Source organism: Spea bombifrons, chromosome 1 (assembly GCF_027358695.1).
Source record: "Spea bombifrons isolate aSpeBom1 chromosome 1, aSpeBom1.2.pri, whole genome shotgun sequence".
In the NCBI taxonomy this organism is placed as follows: Eukaryota; Metazoa; Chordata; class Amphibia; order Anura; family Pelobatidae; genus Spea; species Spea bombifrons.
This window is the reverse complement of record NC_071087.1, coordinates 44542273-44558888: the sequence shown is the minus strand read 5'-3', so window position 1 is coordinate 44558888 and position 16616 is coordinate 44542273. Positions and strand designations below refer to the sequence as shown.

General features: G+C 37.4%; 1 protein-coding gene across 32 annotated transcripts in view; it reads left to right on the top strand.

Moving 5' to 3' along the window:
• The window catches only part of ANK2 (ankyrin 2), a 210166-nt gene that overhangs the window by 151834 nt on the left and 41716 nt on the right, over window positions 1-16616 (top strand). For 30 of the 32 annotated variants that reach the window (XM_053461465.1, XM_053461487.1, XM_053461481.1 and 27 more), the window contains 10 exons: window positions 1184-1282; window positions 1531-1629; window positions 2192-2389; window positions 2935-3033; window positions 3278-3376; window positions 3866-3964; window positions 6874-6972; window positions 10342-10417; window positions 12350-12494; window positions 16496-16598. In XM_053461465.1, the coding sequence (XP_053317440.1) occupies window positions 1184-1282; window positions 1531-1629; window positions 2192-2389; window positions 2935-3033; window positions 3278-3376; window positions 3866-3964; window positions 6874-6972; window positions 10342-10417; window positions 12350-12494; window positions 16496-16598 (1116 nt within the window). The remainder of the gene's footprint in view (window positions 1-1183; window positions 1283-1530; window positions 1630-2191; window positions 2390-2934; window positions 3034-3277; window positions 3377-3865; window positions 3965-6873; window positions 6973-10341; window positions 10418-12349; window positions 12495-16495; window positions 16599-16616) is intronic. The other 2 variants (XM_053461456.1, XM_053461477.1) reach the window with 1 other exon arrangement.

Below are 16616 nucleotides of genomic sequence, written 5' to 3'. Positions count from 1 at the left end.
TACTTTTGGCAATATACATATATATTTTCTCAGTGGTATGATTTAATGGTGGAAATTATTAATGCCCCCCCCCAGTTTGACTGTGGTATCTTGTGTGCCCCCCCTATATATTGTTTCTAGAGTCGCCACTGGTTTTAAAGAGCATTTAGATAATCTAGTCGAAATGTGTCCAGAAAATATATAGGTAAATATTACGAGGCACAGTTCACATGTTATCCACCAGAGGGCAGCACAGCACTCAGAAATGAAGACCATGCCACATGTTGTTCTGCACAGTTCTAGGTCATCTCACATCTACCTGTCCCTCATGATTCACGAGGGACAGGCAGAAAGGCTGAAAGCACCAGCTCATGCAGGGAGAGGTAACCCTCAGGACCTCATATATGGATCCACGTTAATTTAAAGGGACCTCTCAGCTATCATATCCATTAAGTCTCACTAAAGCCCTGTCTCCTAGCCCAGCCACATGAAAGAAAATGCCCTAGTTGCCCATCAGAAGTGCATGGGTGGGGGGGGGGATGTTCAACCGAGACTACCATTCAATGTGGCAGTTTCCTTTTCTTAAAATTTAATACATTTATTTTCCAGTAGGAAGAAATAAATCTCAAAAACTGTAGCGATATGATATCATACTTCCTGTCCCCGCTTGCAGCTTTACTAGAGCATAGCCTAACCCCCCCAGATGATGCTCTATAACCCAGGCAGCCTTATTAATTCAATCAGGGATAATACATAGAAAACTATTAACACGCATTGGCAGATATTCACTAAATGCTGTATGCCATGAGGATTATTCACAGTCATCCATGTCAAATGAACCAGATGTTGCTGTTTAGTGTCAGCTGGTGCCTCGTTGTAGAATTCTGCCTTTTTTATCCTGATTGGGAGACGTCTAAGAAAAATTGTGTTAAATATCACTAGATCAATGTGTAATAACATAGCTGTGTACTTGGAAAAACCTTAACCTCAAACCCATAGGAAACGCTGACCCAAAAGATTTTTAACCATAACCGTATTCTATTTTGTTTTTGGTCTTGGTGGGCTTTACAGCCACCCTGAAGAATAAAGATCTATGAGCTATTTTAGATTAACCGCATAATCAATGCGTAAATTCATTTCTGTTTTCCTGCTTTCCTTTAAAAGTCTCACCTTTTGAATAGCTACCTGTTTTTGATAATTGCAGAAAGGATTCACGCCGCTCCATGTGGCCGCAAAATACGGAAGTCTGGATGTGGCCAAATTATTGTTGCAACGTAGAGCGCCCCCTGATGCCGCAGGCAAGGTATGTCGTATGGGGTATTATAAGGAATGATGTTGCCTAGCATAAACATTAGACTGTTATCACGTAGGATGAACATATCCTAAACATTAAACATAAGCGCTCATCTCATGTTAACTAAATAATACGCTGGTAACACAAAGTAGGTTCATTGTGTGTATAATGTGTTCCGTAACAGGTAAATGTCTGTAATTTATGTCATAGTTTTGTTAGCTAACTGATTAACCCCATAACAAACACGCCCTTTGCAGAATGGGCTCACACCTCTCCATGTTGCCGCTCACTATGACAACCAGAAGGTGGCGCTGTTGCTACTGGAAAAAGGTGCCTCGCCCCATGTCACAGCCAAGGTGAGATCTCGCTGCACTAAATAACTCATTTATTTCTCGTAGCGGGTTCAACTGCCATTCATTAAACTCCCTTTTTGCTCTGATCGAGTTGAAAAAAATAATTATAGTAATAATGGAAAAAAAAATGTTTTACTTCATTGAGTTTTACTTTAGTAAAAGATTATATCGTCTATATATCTGCTTTTTTTTATAAGTAATTTCTATGAAAAATATGTACTTCAAAGTCTGAAAGCTGAATGCAGTCACTATCTATTTATTGAGAAAACAACTAGTCAATATTAATGGCCTCTTTCCATAGCATGTTAAAAAATCACATAGATTTTCTTGCAATTTACAACTCAATTTTATTTTAGTATTGGCTTAATTTTAAGTTATTAATAAATGTTGACCAATGCGTGGTGTACCGGCAGGGTTTTGGGTAAATTGGTTTTAGAACATATTTCATAGTTGGCACGGATGTTTTGAAGTGTCTTACAGTCTTCCCTGTTCAGACATGGGTACTGCTTAGGTCAATTCGATTCTGGAGCGTGGGGTAATATTTGTAATGTGTCGGCTGTTCTAGAATGGTTACACACCTTTGCACATTGCTGCCAAGAAGAACCAGATGCAGATTGCTACGACTCTGCTTAACTACGAGGCCGACACCAACATTCTAACTAAACAGGGGGTGACCCCTCTTCACCTGGCGTCCCAGGAAGGCCACACAGACATGGTGACGCTGCTGCTGAATAAAAAGGCCAACCTTCATGTAGGAACCAAGGTGAGAGCATCTTTTGTTTTTTTTTCTTGTAGCATCAAGAGGTTCATACACACTCAAAAATAGACATGGGACCCATTTGTCCTATATTCAACTGTATAATCTGCTCAAAGAACTGTTTGTTAGGAGAACACATGCCTAAAAGATGACAAATAGGTGGATACACATTCAAACAAGTTCTTGTAGTGATTTATAATACTTTTCCATCCACATGATAATAAATTGAGTAGAAAAGCACTAGGCATTGTGCAGCAAAACCCTTAAGTTGACAATAAAAGTAAGAACATGAATAATATAATGTATTTTTTTTAATGCATATTAAAGCATTAAAACTGTATATTAAGCCATTTCCATAAAATATTAAGCAGATGTTGTTGCTTTTAACATAGCTGGGACGGCTCCTTACTTTCTGTGATACTTTCTGTAGCATCTTCCAGCTCAGAAAAATAGGTACAAAAAAAAACAAAAATGTCAGCTTCTTCATTGAATTTGTACATTAGTCTAATCTATTTGAGGATCCCAAGTATTTTTTTTTCTTTTCTTTACAGAATGGGTTGACACCCTTGCACCTCGCTGCCCAGGAAGACAAGGTGAATGTAGCGGAGATACTGGAAAAGAATGGTGCCAATCTGGATGCCCAAACCAAGGTACTTCCAATAACCCATCCTTTCCACAAAAAAACCCATTGTTAAATAGTTTGCCTCTGGAACACTGTCAAACTAATTAGAAAATAGTATGAAATTAGTGAATTTTAGCTATGCATCTATTTACCATGGATCTGAGTCTTTTCAGGATGATGTTGCTGTGACAACTGAGCTGCTCCCGCTAAACACTTTTGTAGGTATATGTTTATGGTCATTCACTAAGCAACAACATTACGGCCTTTTTCAGCTTGGTTACACGCCGCTAATCGTAGCCTCCCACTATGGAAACATCAAAACGGTCAACTTCCTTCTAAAACATGGAGCGAGTGTCTGTGCGAAGACAAAGGTAACCACATTCTCTCTTCTCTCCCATTTCAACTCACTTTTCTTATGTTGATGATTTTGTACACTAAATCTACTAGATCACTGTGAACAACCAACATGACATATAAACAATAAAGATATTTCCAAAGTCTTATATTTTTATATTTGTGTTTTTGAAGCCATTATGAATATCCATGCATTTTTGTACTTTTTGCATTGCCAAAATTAGGGGATCTGGTTATAGAAATGGAGCTGGCACAAACAAAGGCTCAGGCCATGTGCTTAAATTAAAAACAAGAAAGAATAATATGACATCCTAAAATAGATTGGGTACCTTTATACAAACACAATGTGACCTTATTAAATAAACTCTCGGGAGTTATAAGATTATTGCAAGATAAATAATAACGGCCGAGACCAATTTGATGTCGTTATTAGGAGTCCATGATTGAAAAGTATACTGCTTTTGTTTACTATGCAGATTTTATGATTTTATGTTTCTTTCAAACAGAATGGCTACACACCTTTACATCAGGCTGCCCAGCAAGGACATACACACATCATAAATGTTCTCCTCCAACACGGAGCAAAGCCAAATGCTACAACTGCGGTAAGTTCTAATACTCCTTCTCATCGCACTTTAAGAATAAAGGACAAAGGCCGTGCAGGCGGAACTTTGCAAAGAAGAGGCTTTTTTAAATATATTTTGGGGGGAATCATCTAAAGTTTTAAGGACTTTAATATAGCCAACACCTGGAGTAGAAAACATCAAGAACTAACAAATTCATTAATTTGTTAACCCCTTAAGGACAATGGGCGGTCCCTAAACCCATTCAAAACAATGCATTTTGAGCCCGTACATGTACGGGCTTTGTCATTAAGGGGTTAATGACACAAAGACTCTGTGTTCTGCTGCATCAAGTCGGGTTTTTTTAGCTGAATAGTGTAGAAACAAAGAAAATGCTTTTTTATATGAGGTCCCATTTGCATTTAATCTTGTTATTGACTTAGCAGATGTATAGACCAAAGATATTTGGATTTAGAACCTTACCTTACTGCTAATTTGTTAATAAGGTTCTACATTCCTATGGCTCTAGCCAACTCACCAACATCAACATACGGATCAAAGATGAAGAAATATATAGAATACACATTTTCGTATAATGTTTCATTGAGAGACGTTCACTTTAATGTACAGAATCGGAATTAAAGCAGCACCTAGCTACATAGAATGATTTTTGAATTTGCTACATTCTGTTCATGAGATCTCAGGGTGGTCAAGTTTCATGCCACTGGCTTAGCCTTCAGAAAATGTTAGTTTACAAGAGATATTTGTGGTTTCCCCCTAAGCAGTTTAATCATCTTAGAGGTATTGCATATTATTGTGCTAATTATAGAAGGAACAAGACCAAATTTGATGATGCTGATGCCTTTATTCTGCCTGAAGAAGAGACCTAAGTAGTCTTGAAAGCTTGCAATCTAACATATTCACGTGTTTGTTACCTGCTGTGTTTGCTTAACATTAACCTTTGATAAAATATCCATCTTGCAATTAGTCCTAATAGGATATGTAAGCCTGAAATGAAATGCATAGATTGTGTAACATTTACACATCCACAAATAAGTGAATACAATTGTGAACGTCAGATTGAGGTCAGAAGTGCTCTGCTGGTTTAAAGGTGTTTACAGAATGATTGCATAACCTCAAACATTCTGTACAAAAAGTAACCAGATAAGAAGCAAAGACACGATGAATAAAAAAGTGATTTCATTGTTAGCTACACTTCCTTTGTGACAACACTGCGTGGCACCATATTCAAACAACCTGTTCTCTATTAAGGCAGGTAATCGTTATAAGGTGCCTTATGGTTTCCATTCTCATTATAGATTGGTTTTCATACAATGACCCTGTATACTGTATATCAATGACCTGCTCCCTGTAAATGTTTTACTTTGTGATCAATAGTCTGATCTGAGCCACCTTTTCCTACAATATAATGGATACTGTTTGAACTCGCCCGAGACTCTCTATTGTAAGCATTACTGATATGTTTGGTGGTGAGCAGCGGTCTGTATCACGTGTCACTCTCAGGCTTCTGTTTGATACAGCTCCCATCATGCTCATTCATGCCCTTGGCTGGTCTGCTATGATGGGAGTATTCATTCACAGCAGCAGTAGTTACTTAGGTTACCCCTGGTGGTTAAACACATGTAATGCATGTTGTGTATGTTTGCACCTTTAACTGTATTAAAGTGGCATAAAAGGGCCAGGTTAGTTATTATTATCGTTATGTTATCGACATATTTGTCTGTACATCCTACATTTCCTTCTCTCCATTCCAAAAGGCTAACATTTATTATAATGTTCCTCATGGCTGATAAAGTGCCCCAGGGATGAAAGCTCCCCATCTGCCCGGCCTAAGTGTTTCCCGATCGTACTGTTTGCTGATACCAGTTTATTTATAATCTTCACATTTCTAGGGGGTGATGTGTGTTTGATCAGCTGCAGAGCAAGTGCATGAGAAAGATTGTTGCTAAACTACAGCTACTTTGCAGCTGCCATGTGGCCGTTGTGGCCCCTGAGAATCATGGGAGTTGTAGTTCAACAACAGCTGGAGCGGTAACCTTTTGTCCACTCCTGTTACTAAGACTTCACTTCACAGAGACATGACGATGTTCTGAAATGCATAGACCCTATAGGAGAACATAGAATTGGGAATTATATTTTCTATATAATTTAAGTTTGTATACGCAGATGTAACATATCCTCGCTATTATGAACTGTTCATCTTACTACTACAAATGATATTTGTATCAATGGGAAGTGTCTGTTCTATATTATCCGGTTATAGAAACTACATCTATGATATCTTTTGTTAGTTACATACAAAAACACACACACATAATAATAAATAAAATAAGTGCCTGCGAATGAATAATATATATTAGTGACATATAGCTGAAGTATTTCGTAGAGGCACCAGTAATACTTTCCTCTGTGGAAATTACATGTACTTGGACTAAATCACTGTCAGATGTGCATGCGTAGCTTTATTTTTCTTAAGGGAACGCTGTGTGTCCAAATGAATCCAATCTGTGTAATCATTGCACTTCCTCCGACAAAGTGGCTGTTGGAGCTCCATCTGAGAGCAGAACGGCTTCTTCTTAAACGTATTTAAAACATTTCATATTTTATGCATTTTGCGTACATTTTTCAAACTCGGATGGCCTATTTGGAAGAAGCTTTCAGAAGCTATTGGGTTTATAGCGTGTTGCAGACAGTAGGTTATTATGCAGAAACGCTGGCAGATGTCGGTGTGTTACGTTGCCATGGGGATAAGAGCGGAAACCGAGCTCTTCTGAAGTGAACTACTGATTATTGGTAGAAACCAGTGCCCTTTTTTCTTATATTTGGTGCTTAGTGGCTTGTTTTAGATGGAAAGGCTGTCTCATTCACTGTCGGCTGTGTGATCTCATTGGGTTCACATCTTCTCATTCCCACTCCACCTTCCCCTGCAGAATGGCAATACAGCCCTCGCAATTGCAAGGCGCCTGGGATACATCTCTGTGGTGGATACACTGAAGGTTGTTACTGAAGAAATTGTTACGACCACAACTGTAAGTATTAACCAGAGTTTGAAGATGTGTTGTGAAGTCCCAATGTTGATGCCCTCTGGACTTCTTCATCTTGGGATTTATTTATTTTTTGTGGTCACTTGTACTGGTAAGATGAAGGACATTTTTTAAAAAAATATCTTAATAACTGTTCTTCACATAACAAATAATTAAAGATGGCTCCGGAGATTTGACGGTGAAGATTTTTTTTCTTAGACTGTGTAAAGAGGATCACAAGTTAAAATATTTAGCAGGGAAATGTTGGAAAGGTTTATATCTTGCCTCTTTGGAACTAAGGCTAGGGTCTGTCTCTGGAAATTCTGGACAATTGTCAAATGTGAAAATAACATTTTCCATGCAGGGATAATGGCATAGCAAAGCAAATATTACTCTTTTTTTTTTAATAACAAAAGGGTTAAACTGAGATGATGTCATCAGTTGTGGCGGTTCCAGTAAGCAAAGGCATAAAACCAGCTCACATACCGCCAAGAGAGTGTGTACAGATAATGAGCAATCTGTTGCTGGAAGCAAACATCTAGCAAACATATCAGCTGTTACTATATGCTTTACATATCACATTATGTACTGGTCAGGCTCTGACTTACTAACTAGTTCTACCAGATCATGTATTGGATGATGCTGTGCAGCATCAGACTAACATGACATCATCAGAGAAACCTAGGGGCCGAAAGTTATTGTTTACAATAAACATAAATAAACAATTGGCATGATATAAGCTACCCTTCATTGTCTATGTGGCCCCTTAGACCATTGGGGTCCCTAAGCAGCTGCTTAATCTGCTTGTATGATGGTACCACCTCTACATGTAAAGACTGAAGAATGATCTCGTATTATTGCGCCTTAGGAACAGCGCCTCTGACACTTGATTGCAACATTTCTAGTTCCTTTTATATTATTCAACTGGGAAAATGTCGGAAGGTCACAATTACAACTTTAAAGACATCTTTTCATATATAAACTTCCTTTCTCAGCTGGAAATATTGTTCTTGGAGGCTATTGACTAAGACATGGAATTTACTTGTTCCCTGTGACCAACTGTATATTTATTTTAATACTTATTTTCTTATGTTTTTTTCTGTTTTACATTTACACAAGTAGTTGTGACTCTGTAGCCAAACTTTATTATTCTATTATTCACCACATGCATATTTAGACAGTATTGTACGGTATTGACCTATAGTCACCATTATCTCTCATGTTGTATTATGCACCTGCATGTATAATTGAAACAGCACATTTGGGGGAGTACAGTGACTTCTTTATTAAACTATCAACATGCTTTTTGTTTGCTTATGCTACACAATGTTTATTTTCCAAGCCCCCCCACAGAGTGCCCGCCACATTATGCTTTTTTTTTCTTTGTTGTTTGGCGCCAGACTGACTATTAGCCTCTTTTCGGTCTACAAAATATACCCTTTTATATGTCATGTGGACACGAAGTATATATTAATAGACATTCACTGCGGTAAAATACAAAATGTGAGTATAAAGGAACAGACATTTTGCAGAGTTGTTCTCTTGGACACTCTTTGAGAGATTTTTGGTGTGGATGGGCCATGGTCCAGGTATGGTAAAATTTTGTTTAGTATAAAGAAATAAAAAGGGTGAGAGGAGGTACAAAAGAGAAAATAGAATAAAGAAAGAGAGGGGGAGAGATGAGAGAAAGGAGAAACAAAAAAGGGAAAATGAGAGATAGGCACGATAAAGAAGAGGAGGGAAAAAGAGAAGGCAGAAAAAGGAGAATAGGGAAGGCGAGAGAAAAGAGAAAGGATGGAAGAATGTCATCTCTCCCACCACATAAATTCCCACATGTGTACTGGGCTTTGCTAAGGCTGTCTACTTCCCCCCAATGCGGCTGCAAGATGTGCGAAAATTTGGACTCACAGAGTACTTTAATATGTATTCTTCTTCACTGGGAGTGTCAGGGACAGTAAACTGTTCAGTTTATTCTTAAAGGAATAGTCATATTTTAGTTGTGTTTTTTTTCTTTATGAAACAATATTTCTAGCTATATGTTTTTTGTATTCGGAGCTTTAATCTTTAATTCTAGAAGTGTGTGATTCTTTGCAAGAGCTGCCATGCGAGGTTCTTAGCAGTTCTTAGCTACTTTGTGTGCGTTCTTGGTCTCTCCCCTCCACACACTGCAGAGCTGCCCACCTGCCGTCTGTTACTTCTGGTCTATTTTTGACTTTGGAAATCTGTCACAGATTAAATACTTTATTTAACTCATGAAGGTTTCAAATGACATTTTAATTTCATGCAAATAAATACATTTATATGCATTGAATATCAAATATACAAAAAATCCTCATGCTTTGGTTGGCCAACTCTCTCCTGTCTCTGTAAGCATTGATGAGCGATTAGTGCCAATCCCAAGTGCAAGTCCATAAAACTCTCCTACAGGGGGATTGCAATCAGTGGGTCCCCTGAGTCCTCAAAGTGATGGGGCATATCAATCCAGATCTCCCCCTAAAGAATGCTAGTTTTGCCCCTGGACTAAATGTCCAAACTCTGGTCTGGTCTGATGCATCCACTGATTCTCCTTACTGCTTGCTTAGTTTTTTTGTTGTTGCGTAGGCTTACAGCTCGCAAGCACCAACCATTTATCATCACTTTAGTGGAATCAGTCCTTTCCCCTTGTTTAGTTTTTCCGGGTATTCTACCATGACTCCTGAAGAAGGCTTCTTCACTCCATTTTTCTGCATGGTATTTTGGGGTTAGTGGGCTTATTTCTCATATTGTAGCCAGGAAGACACCTCCCTTCCCTCCTTTCCCATCCCTCTGCCAATCAGGTTAATTTTTATTTCCCAACGTCATTATAGACAGATTAAAGGAATCAGCATGTTCTTATGATGGACCTTTTTTCTTTTCTTCTCTGTGTCCGGTAATTTTATTGTGTCTTAATAAAAGGGGTTTATTAGTTATGTTTCTCAGTGGTAACTGCTAACCACAGCAAGCTGTTAATGACGGGTAGCTCCTGTAGAGGGCAGTCCAGATGATGATGCTATAATAATAGTTCTCCATATTGCATGTACTTATTTGTGTATGGCCACATATCCAGTCCTGGAGACACAGTTCCCTTGTGTGCCTAGAAATGTACTTTCCATAAATGTACAACACTAACAAGCAGTTCCTCCATACATTTTAAGATAATAATAATAATATAAATCTGAGTCATTCAAAGTGTGGGGGTTATTGTTACCACAGCTAGAGGGTGATGCACCTGGAGTGTTGGTCCTTTTAAACTGGTGATAATTTTGTGTTTCTTGTAATATGCACAGTATGCTATATAAAACAATAAATACTGATAATAATAATAATAATAATACCTGTGTAATATGCTTCCCACAGCAGACCGTGACGGAGAAACACAAACTTAATGTGCCTGAAACAATGACAGAAGTGCTTGACGTTTCTGATGAGGAAGGTATGTATCATTATAGCCTAAAATCTCATTTCTTAAAAACTAATATATATATATATATATATATATAAACCCCATTAAAAATATGTAATGCCTATTACATTACTGTGATTTGCAATATGGAACCTTGACATATACCTCACTTTTTTTCTTTACATTGAAAGCAAAAGTCCTTCTTCTCCTTCTCTGGGCCAGCTCTAGGTTCTTAGCAGCCCTAATCAGAAATACTTATTGGAGATCCATGTCTAACATAAGAAATAAAAATGATACGTATGCATAAACTAAAGGACACAATATTAATGATCAGAAATGCTTTTATATAAAAGATATTACAATGCTGAACATTTACATGGAGTCACCCTTTTAGGTAGACCTTGGGGGAGTGGGGGCTTTAGACAGCTGTCTACTCTGCTTATAGGTAGCAGTACCACGTCTAGTCAATGCAGTGAGGACATGGACCACTGGTGGTCTGTGTGAGAACCTGATGTTTTCATTAAATATTGCTATATTGCTATGTTTAACAGCTCGTGGGGGCCTCTTTTCATCATTACTTTTGTTACCCCCTTTAAATGTTTGCTGCCAATACCACATTGCTCCGACTATACGCCTCGTTTGCTTAGCAACCATTTTGAACCATCATTATGTAAGATATGGGGCTCCCTTACTTTCCCTGCGGAGTATTATATTAGCTCTAGCTCTCTCTCATTATGTTGTCAAACTGAAATATGCTTCACACAGCCTTTAAACTCTTTGATGATGATCTTCTGTCTGACGAGAGACTTCTCAGTGTGCAAGGTATCTCAGAACGGTGTGTTAGTGTGAAATAAATGTGTTTGTGGTGTGGGGGGCGCTTGATGCTGGTAAGCTTGTTGGCTGTGCTTAATTTTTAACACATACCGACATGTGCAGGTAGTTGATCTAAAATGAAATCCAGTTTTAGAGCAGGTGTTATCCTCCCAGCATGTGCCCTAGAATGTTATATGAAACTAACCTAGTTCTACCCGTAGACCCTTTTTTCTTTTATTACTTATCTATGTTGTAAATATAATTCCGCTACTGTGAATCTCTCATAACCCTTACTACTGCAGGGGGTTCCTTAAATGCAGTCTCATCCTTAGTTTAATATATATATATGTATATATATATATATACATATATATATTAAACTATCTATATATATATATATATATATATATATATATATATTATTTACATTTTCAGGACATGCTAATCTGATTTTATTTTTTTATGTAGGAAATAAACCTTTGTTTTGATAAAATGTAAAGGCTTTTTTTGTAACAATGTCATCTTTGAAGAAGCAATATTTTTTTATATTTTTTTTTTTAGAAGAAAGTTCCTTTTAAATAAAAACTGAAATCCTAGGTTCCCTATGCCCTACAGTTAGCATCTAGATGAAATGCTCTGCAAGACAGTTCTTTCCATTCTGTGATCAGACACCTTACGCTAAATTTAGTCCTGAATCAAGCTGCTAGAAGAGAATGTAATATGCTTCACCATTCTCCAAAGAACAAAGGTTGCTAAAGACCCATAAGGGAATTATCTTCCCCAAAGCAAAGGCTTGTCATGCACTCCGAGCGATCTCAAAATTACTTGTATCTGTCAAGGTGATAACTGGATATTTATCTTATCCCATACTTTGGATGCTTATCATTTTATGTAGGCTCTGTAAATTATAGCACTAAATTGTTTTGTAAATGATCACACATTCCATATGCTAAATGCATTGCAATAGGTATAAAACCATTAACATTAGATGTGGATTTTCTGTTTAAATAAGCTTCCAGATATTGCTGTGTACTAAGCAGTAACAATGTATATGCCGTACGGGGGCTACTAACCATTGGTGATTCTAGTTTTGTCAGGGATAATGTCGTGTTGTTAGATCATTAAAGCTTCTTCAAACCTTTGCACAAGGAGATGATACAATGACAGGAGATGGTGGAGAGTACCTTCGACCAGAGGACCTAAAAGAACTTGGAGATGATTCTCTGCCTGGCAGTCACTTCCTCGATGGTATGACCTATCTGAGATATAGTCTGGAGGGCGGACGCTCAGAAAGGTATGTGCTTTTCACCGACAAAGTCATTTGAGGAGCCTGCAATTGTACCTGTGAGCATTTTTTGTGAAGGAAAGGAGTGAATGAATGAAATCCCTTCGCAGTATTTTGTCAGGGTAATCTATTGCATTAAAATATGACTTTACCCCTCACAATATTTTTATTAATAGTATCAGATTAAAAAGAGGTTTTAAGAATATTGTATTGCTTTCTTTTTAAATGTTATAAAATGTTTTCAGGCAGCTGCATGTTCTGATCGTACTGTGTTGTGATAAGCAATGGAATGACTCAGTCTTAATCACTCAGCCAGACATCAACTGATAAAAGTCTATGGAGGAGCATACTGTATTGACATTGCCATAAAGACTCAGCTCAGTGTGGTGTTTCAGCATGGGAAGGTCACTCAAAATATCACATGACTGACAGCAATGGCAGCCTCCAGACTTGCATATTAGCAAGTTTTTGGGTACAAAAACAGATATAATCAGGTTTTTGTCAAGACTAACCTATAATACTGTATGGTATGCTTAAGGAAAACATTTTTTTCGTGGTACTTACCTTTACGGATGAAAGTTTATTGTTATTTTAGATGTTAAGTAAATAATAATGATATTGAGTGGAGAGGCCAGACACAAATAATTACACAGCTATTTCTGAGCTCTTTCCTATGAATCATGTAATTGTAGCTAATAGGAACATTTTAGACCTCTGAGCATTCCAATGAGCTCTAAGCAATCAGATTAGATACCTTAAAAACGTTAAAGTAGATGTTGGATAGCAGGAATTGCCAGTGACTACACCGGGTCAAAGCAAGTTCATGTCACAGGAAACCACAAGGCTTGATTATGTCGGCAAAACCAAGATATATCAAACCCAGTAGGACACATTTACAAAGAGAGTTTCTAATACAAGGCACTTAAAATATAGCAGCCAGCTAGAACATTTCCATGGAGACCGTTCTACAAATACTACCCCAAAAATGTTCTTTATATATATCATCCATTCTTTCCCTTTCCTAAGGCTATAGGAAAGTGATGTCATTTTAGGCTTTTCTTTTTCATTACTTGTAAAGCATGTCATTAAACATTTAACAGGTCAATCATGATAACAGCAGGGCTCCATTCGCAAAAGCAAAATGACACACATTTTAAGACTTCACATGACATGCTGATGGGGTTACCATTTTCACCCCATTATACCCTAGCTATTGGTGATACCCCTTCCCATTTTAACCTTTAATTAATGGACAGATCACGTCCATGACTTCTAGAGAAGATGAAGGTTTAGGATAAGCACATGTTGAGGATTTGCATTGTCTTTTGAAAGTATTGCTATTGTGTATTCAAATATAATGAGATTTGACATTACTAGATATTAATCTTGTTTAGATAAACTGTGATCTTGCCCACATTTTATTCTCTTAAAAAAGTTTGGCCTCTGTGTACATAGGATGAGTAATAATGTTGCTAAAATTGCTGAAAGAATGAGTTGAGGCCCTGGATATATATATTTTTTTTATTCACGTATTTTTATTCACATACATTCATTCATCAAGGGTCATTAAATACAAATACCAAAATTGAGGACATGGATATGAACTTCACTTCCATCACGGCATTCGAAGGACCCAGTCATTTTAATTAACTTTAATTTTATTAATTATAAAAATTCAGTTCTGACATTGGGATACAGAGATAATTAATGAATGCAGCATATGTGAATGAATGAAATTGAGGAATAAGGATACTAAAAATTATGCCTCTTGAAGTCCTCATTACATAGTGATTAGCCTTTGTTAAGCAAAATAAGTTCTCCCAAGATAACAACATACCATTCCTCTTTTTAAATGGTGCATTACTAATTGCATTATGGAGTTTCATGTCAATCGATGTGAACTTTTTTTTTTATACTAATGCAGCAGATACCATTCATTTTCTAACTGTTATCTGCCATTATTTATACCTTTCCTTTGTTTTTTTTCTTCCCTTCCTTATGTGGATGATTTCCACAGCACTATGCCTAGGTAGGTATCACATTGCATGATGCCATCCGTTGATTTGTGTGTAGCCATATACGTGAAATACTAATGCATTTGAACATGCTTTAGACTTTGCTCTTCACACTTTGCTCTTCACGTTATTTTTTCATACCATTCATGATCTTCATTGCCATCATCGTGTTCTCCTAAAAGCTTGTTTCTGAAGTGTGCAGGGAGATATGGAACATGCAAAAAGTGTCATTGTTTCAATGTTGTATTTAGGATAAAGCATCACACATTATTTTGATTTGTAAAGGATCTTCAATGTATTTCTCTTGAGCTTTAAAGGAGAGGCACAAAAAAACACACAGACCCCAAGGCTTATAAAGTTAATACCATCATTTGAACACCAGCAGAACTTACGATAAAGTACCTACAGAACTCAATGCCCTATGGATGCTATAGATGCTAACTGTACACCTTTCTCTTTTTTTCCCTTTTTCTGTGATGATACAAAGCATTGCAATTCCTCCCTCAAGCCACATGGTAACCTTTCTAGTTTAGGAAGTACTACCATGGTAGCTTCGTGTCAAGAAGAACTGCAGATCTGTGTAGCTTTAATGTACTTCCTTCTATTTACCCAATTCCACCTGTGGACTTGGAAAGGGGATCAGAAACTAAGGTTTTACCAACCAGCAAGCTTAAGATAGAAACAGAATTTCATAGCAGATAAGAACCAATCGACCCATTTTTCTTTATGTAAAGACTCAGACCTTATTTAGTCCTTGGACTAAGATTGCCTATCCCATGCATGTTTAAATTCCCTCACTGTATTAGCCTCTACCACTCCAGATGGGAGGCTATTACTCTCTCAGTAACGTAAGTAACTTAAACCTATACATTTTTTTATTGGTAAGTTAAGAGCTCAAGAGCAGTAATTGTTACCTTTTTAGAGTTAATATTACTAGTGGCATACTACCCTGGCTTGCGATGCCTTTTGTACGTCTGTTTATGTAAGCAAAAAAACATAAAAACACACAGCCAGCTTGAAAATACCCAAACCCTTACAAAACCAGGTACTGGATCGCATGACCAAAGCTGAATGGCTGATCTTCTGTCATGTTTTTATGACACTCCTGGGATGACCTATATATATATATATATATATATATATATATATATATATATATATATGTGGAAGCATTGAAGAAAGCCTTCATTAGACATAAAGGCGAAACATGGGCCTATACTATGTGATGCATACCTATACAGAGTTTATTTTTGTTTCATTGCTATTATAACTGTCACCGTAATTATATAAATATGTCTTGGGTACAAAATCTGCTGCAATTTTTTTAAAAAAATCAACATTTTCATCTGTGCTGCAAAATATACATTTTAACGTGGGTGTTGAAAATAATTTGACAGGCGTAACTGCATAGGAGAACACTTTTGTAATAGCATTGTTGTTAAATGTAATGTTCTGTAATTGTGTGTTTTTTATTGTTAAGCAACCAGCTTGCTATCGTTCTTTGTGTCTGTGTCTTATGTGGTATGACGCACTAAAATGGCATATTATTTTTAAGTTGCCCTTTCATGGCACCAGGCTTAGTGAGCATATGTAGCTGTCCACAGATCATCACTGTATCTTCCAGGGGATACACTACTATGTGCCCTCGTTGCTCCTTATGCTTGTTACATGTCTAAAATGGATTTTTCAGTCCATTTCAATTTTAAACATGACTATTCACACCTACCCTACCAAAAACTCAATGTAATGTACTACGGACCTCTGTGAAAAAGACCTCACATAAAAACTGTGAATACTAGAACATCTATGTATTACCCGTCTGTCCTCATTGTACAATGCTGTGGTCTTGCAGAGGCTGTATAGGTTTGTCCCCCTGGAAGTTGCATCAAGTGCTAATAGCTCACTTTTTTCATTCCCTGGCTTATCCCTCCATCCCCCCTTTCACAACCACAATCCCGCTGCTGCTGCCACTACATAAATGCGTCAACCGACCAGCCTGCGATCCTTCAGTTCAGACAGGTCACATTCGGTGAGCCATACATCCTACCTTCGAGGGAGCACCATGATAGATGACACAGTTATCATCCCCAATGAACAGGTAAGTACACCTTATAGC